Raw genomic sequence first — 4,524 nt, forward strand, 5'->3', positions numbered from 1 at the left:
ACAAAGTAAAGAAGAACATAATAGAAAGGATTAAGAAGGTTGGTAGAGCTCTAGCAAGAGGGCCAAGAGTGTTGCAAAAAGTTAAAAGCATATGATAATTTTTTTTGAAGATGTCTTTATTTTTTATTTTATTTTATTTTATTTTGTTTGTTTTTGGTTTTGTAGTGTTGTGCAAACAAAGCTGAATTTTTTACCTTTTATTTTAAATAAATAGCTCATTTTAAAAGTATTTGTTTGAATTTATATTTGTGTATTTGTGTATTTGTGTATTTAAGTATTTATGTTCTTGTACTATGTTTGTGTCTTTACATGTTTGTGTGTATAGGTTCTTGCATTATATTTGTCTTTTTGTACAAATAATGTTAAATTCTTCATCTTTGATTAAAATTTATGAGCCAATTTTAAAAAAGATTTATTTATGTATATTTTGTTTGTTTTTCTCATTATACAATCTCATTTAAATTTGAATTAAGAGCTAATTTTAAAAATATTTGTTTGTGTTTATGTTTAAATGTTTGTAGTTGTTTTTGTGTTTATATATTTTGTTTGTTCCTCTCATTATACAATCATTTGATTTTGAATTAAGAGCTAATTTTACAAGAATGTCTTTGTGGATGTTTGTACTTGCATATTTATGTTTTTGTATTGTGTTTGTGTATTTTTTTTGTTTCTTTTTATATAATCTCATTTGATTTTGAATCAAGAGCTAATTTTAGAAGAGTTTGTTTGTATTGCAAGTACATTTGGTTATAAAACAATCAACTTATATTTGTTTCATTAAAAAATTTAGATTCTTTTGTTAAAGTTTTTATGTAGGAAATTAAATGGTTCTATAAAAGTATATTTTTAATTATTATTAAAGTTTGTTCTAAGAACACTTTAAAAAAGTAATAAAATAATATATAAGTTATACTTTTAATCTCAACTTTTATCATACACACATATTTTGATTGTATATTCCAAGATTAAATCTTCAAAAAAAGTCTAATTTTTTTTTTTTTTTTTTTTTTTTTTTAAACTCCTAAACTGGGTGTTGTACTAAAAACATAAGTGCTAAGACTAAAAAGTGCTAAGTGAACGGTTGATTCGTTTGGTGAGGAACGCAACATACACGCCTACGCAACCACATTGTCATCGCTCGCAGAATTTACTCCTCCAACACCATGCTAGAGTTGGCTCTTCTAATCTAAGCTCTGTTCCGCACCTGCCTGCAGAACCCACCCACGGTTCGAATCATGTGTAGCCTGTGTCGTATTCTGTGGAGCTTACGGTGTCGGATTTTAGATCAGAGTTTGGAGGTGGAGTCAAAGAGACCGTTCACTAATCCAACACGGCGTTCTGAGAGTTTGTAAGAATTTGAGCTTGCAAGTGGTCGTCATGTATTTTGGGTTTGACGTTGCTCACGTAGTTTGGTTCGTTTCTTGTCAACAACATGGTCTAGAGTACTATTTGATTGTTTGAAAAGGGTATGGGTGTACAGATTTCTCTTCAGGAATTATGCTAGTTCGGTTTGTGGGGTTTACAGGGAATATGGCATTGACTGCTTTCTTCCTGTATTGGTGGGGTATACGTCAATTTTCTTCTTTCGCCCTTCCGAGTGCCTTTTGTGGACCTTAGGTGCAGCTTTAGTTGACTCCAGCATCTGGCTATTAGATGGGCCCAGTTGTGTTGGCGGGGCAGAAAATTTCTGAGCTATTGTTCTGAATCATTACTCTTTGAAGCTGCAATATGCTAATCCTTTTGAGACTTTGAGAATTGCAAGTTTTTGTTGCATCTTGACTTCTACACTTTCTGTGCGCCTCCCGTGCTTATTTTTAGAACTGGGTGTGCTTCAATGAAGAATATTGATCTGCCTGTGCAGTAGTAGGCATTCCGAAGGTAGTGGACGCGTAGATGTGGCGCGAATTGCGCCTTTGTTTGGGAGCTTGATCAGTCATGGCGTGTGCTCTGTCTGTCTCGGGGATTTTGTGTGCGTCCCAAGCTGCAACATCATTTTCAAGTGCGAAACCCACGAAATCCCAACCTCATCCTGTCCAGCTCAAGGCCTTTGTCCCAATTTCTCAGCCTGCTGCTCTCAAATCTGCCAGTCTTGTCGTCTCCCCTTCTCGCACCAGGTTTGCACTGAAGGCTAAGCTCTCTATTTGTCTCTCTTTAGCTTTGTACACAAATCACTGAAATTAAGGCCATTGCTCAAACGTCACGACCGTACCTCATAATGGATAGTCTCTGAACATGCTTATCCGGGAGGCGCCTGGACAGCACCCTGCATGCAAGGATGTGTCCTGTGTTCCATATATCTAGGATTTTTGCCCCAGGACGTAGTAAGGAATCGACAAGAAGTAGGCATTTCCTTAGTCTGACCCGAACAACAAGTTCCATGTTGTATATATGAACATCGTTTATTTGGCATCTTTGAAAAACATTAACACCACTCTTTGCTGTCGAAACTGTAAACTCATCATCTGCTTGTGATGTTTCTGTGTCACCAGCCATGCAAGTGTTGAAGCTGAGACGGAGCCCTTCACGCTTGCCAACATCCGAGAGTCGCTAATTCGGCAGGAAGACACTATTATCTATGCACTTCTTCAACGTGCACAGTTTAGCTTCAACGCTCCTACATATGATGAAAATTCTTTCTCTATTCCAGGATTTAAAGGCTCATTGGTTGAGTTCATGCTGAAAGAAACAGAGACTCTGCATGCCAAAGTGAGTTTGAAGCTCTGCAGTGTTCGTATCTTCTTTTTTACGAAATGACTTCATGGTTTTCTTTTGTACACCACTTACAAGCACCTCTATCTTTATATTTAGGTCATTCTTTCTTATACATAACGTCATTATCGGGCAGGTGCGGAGGTATCAAGCGCCCGACGAACATCCTTTCTTTCCTGAGGACTTATCTCAACCTATTTTACCCAGCCTTCCAAAGTCCAGAGTAAGAACCTGTTTACATTCGCTGCTTCAGTTACGATTCTGTTTAAAGAAGCGCTTCAGACATAGTAGAATATTCTGATCTGTCAAGTTTTTGTAGGTTTTATATCTGCATGAAAGCCTTTATAATTGACAGAGATATTTCTGCAGGTCCTGCACCCAGCAGCAGAGAAAATCAACATTAACAAATCTATATGGAGCATGTATCTTCAAGATCTCTTACCAAAGCTCACCGTACCAGACGATGATGGCAACTATGGCTCAGCTTCTGTGTGCGATGTTCTCTGCCTGCAGGTGCGGAACCTTGCGTGTTATATTCGTTTAAATTCTTTTTACTACCTTTTCTGTAGTTTTACGTATTCCAAGTAGACAGGAGACGGATATGTAGTAGTATTAAGCTAGGGTTTTCAGTGAGCTTTCTACGTTGTTATTCCTCTCATAAGAACGGAATTATTTTGGGTATCAATCATAGTTCCTCGATTGATAGATACAGTATTGAGAGTGAAATCCTCCCTTCTTGAATGGCTGATATCATCATATCATTCAGAAGTGTTTCTAGGGGAATTTTAACAAAAAAGTTTCTGCAGGCTCTCTCTAAACGTATACACTATGGCAAGTTCGTGGCGGAGGCGAAGTTCATAGAGGATCCTGCGAGGTTTGAGGGCCATATCAAGGCGCAGGTACGGTGCCCGCTCTTTCTTTCACCCTCTAAGTAGTATCCAGACAGTAGGTAAGCTAAGAGGCCGTTTGCATGCGACCCTGTGAGTAGAATCAGCGTGGGATCGCCTCCTACATCAGCTGAAATTGTTCGTTATTTCTCAAGAAATGAAGATTGAAAATATTATCTCTTGTCTTTCAAGGGCATTATCAAGGAGATTACATGCAAAAGATGTATTCAAGTCTTTGTTAAAAGGGCTACTTGATATGATTGCTGTACACGTATGATTCACTGTAAGGTTCGGTTGTGCGATTACAGGATGGAGATGCAATATTGAGAGAATTAACCTTCAAAAATGTAGAAGACAATGTGAAGAGGCGAGTTGCAAACAAAGCTAGAGCTTACGGTCAGGAAGTTAACGAGCATGGGAAAGTTGACAATGCGAGGTACAAGATCGATCCCGACCTTGCGGGTGCTCTTTATGAGGATTGGGTCATGCCTCTAACGAAGCAGGTACAAGTGGCCTATCTTCTTCGGCGTCTGGATTAAATCACTTAAATTGTGGTAGTTGGTTTGCGAGTTGAAGAGGATTATATGCACGACGCAGTTAAACGTGATTTCTTCACTCTTGAGCGAGGTTTTGCTTAGGGATCGTTTTATCTGTCATCTTTCCAGGGGCATCTCGGATGTCTCTTTGTTATTAGGTTTTGCTGCCAGTGCATTTGTTTACCTGATAAGAAACATTCTAGAATAGCTCTTAGTATTAGAAGTTTCATCTTCGAGCTCAACCCGATATAATTTGATCCTAGAAATCAACACTGGAAAAACGTTTCTTGTTCTCGATAGGCCGTTGAATGCATCACATTATATGAGCGATTTTTTGCGCTTTCTACAGAAATCTGTCCATGTTAAATAAAACCTGTTTCTCCTTGCCAACA

The 4,524-nt window shown here is 38.0% G+C and overlaps 1 protein-coding gene across 4 annotated transcripts; it reads left to right on the forward strand.

Annotated features, from left to right (window-relative positions):
- Positions 1-1,127: 1,127 nt before the first annotated feature.
- Positions 1,128-4,524, forward strand: LOC112280707 (chorismate mutase 1, chloroplastic). 4 transcript variants are annotated; one of them, XM_024516525.2, is made up of 7 exons: positions 1,128-1,348; positions 1,862-2,114; positions 2,490-2,706; positions 2,846-2,932; positions 3,079-3,222; positions 3,516-3,608; positions 3,905-4,524. In XM_024516525.2, the coding sequence occupies exons 2-7, from the start codon at positions 1,936-1,938 to the stop codon at positions 4,133-4,135; spliced, it is 951 nt and encodes a 316-aa protein (XP_024372293.1). In that variant the 5' UTR covers positions 1,128-1,348; positions 1,862-1,935; the 3' UTR covers positions 4,136-4,524. The 4 variants fall into 4 exon arrangements, with proteins under 4 accessions (XP_024372293.1, XP_024372298.1, XP_024372296.1 ...); XM_024516530.3 differs by having other exon boundaries at positions 1,146-1,298; XM_024516528.3 differs by lacking the exon at positions 1,128-1,348 and adding an exon at positions 1,449-1,466.

This window comes from Physcomitrium patens, chromosome 3, assembly GCF_059467195.1.
Source record: "Physcomitrium patens ecotype Gransden chromosome 3, ASM5946719v1, whole genome shotgun sequence".
NCBI classification, from domain to species: Eukaryota; Viridiplantae; Streptophyta; class Bryopsida; order Funariales; family Funariaceae; genus Physcomitrium; species Physcomitrium patens.

Excerpts from the sequence above, each read along its gene's own strand:
- LOC112280707 (XM_024516525.2), top strand. The coding sequence starts at position 1,936 with ATGGCGTGTGCTCTGTCTGTCTCGGGGATTTTGTGTGCGTCCCAAGCT. Across the intron at positions 2,115-2,489 it reads GTCTCCCCTTCTCGCACCAG|CCATGCAAGTGTTGAAGCTG; the intron begins GTTTGCACTGAA and ends CTGTGTCACCAG. Across the intron at positions 2,707-2,845 it reads CAGAGACTCTGCATGCCAAA|GTGCGGAGGTATCAAGCGCC; the intron begins GTGAGTTTGAAG and ends ATTATCGGGCAG.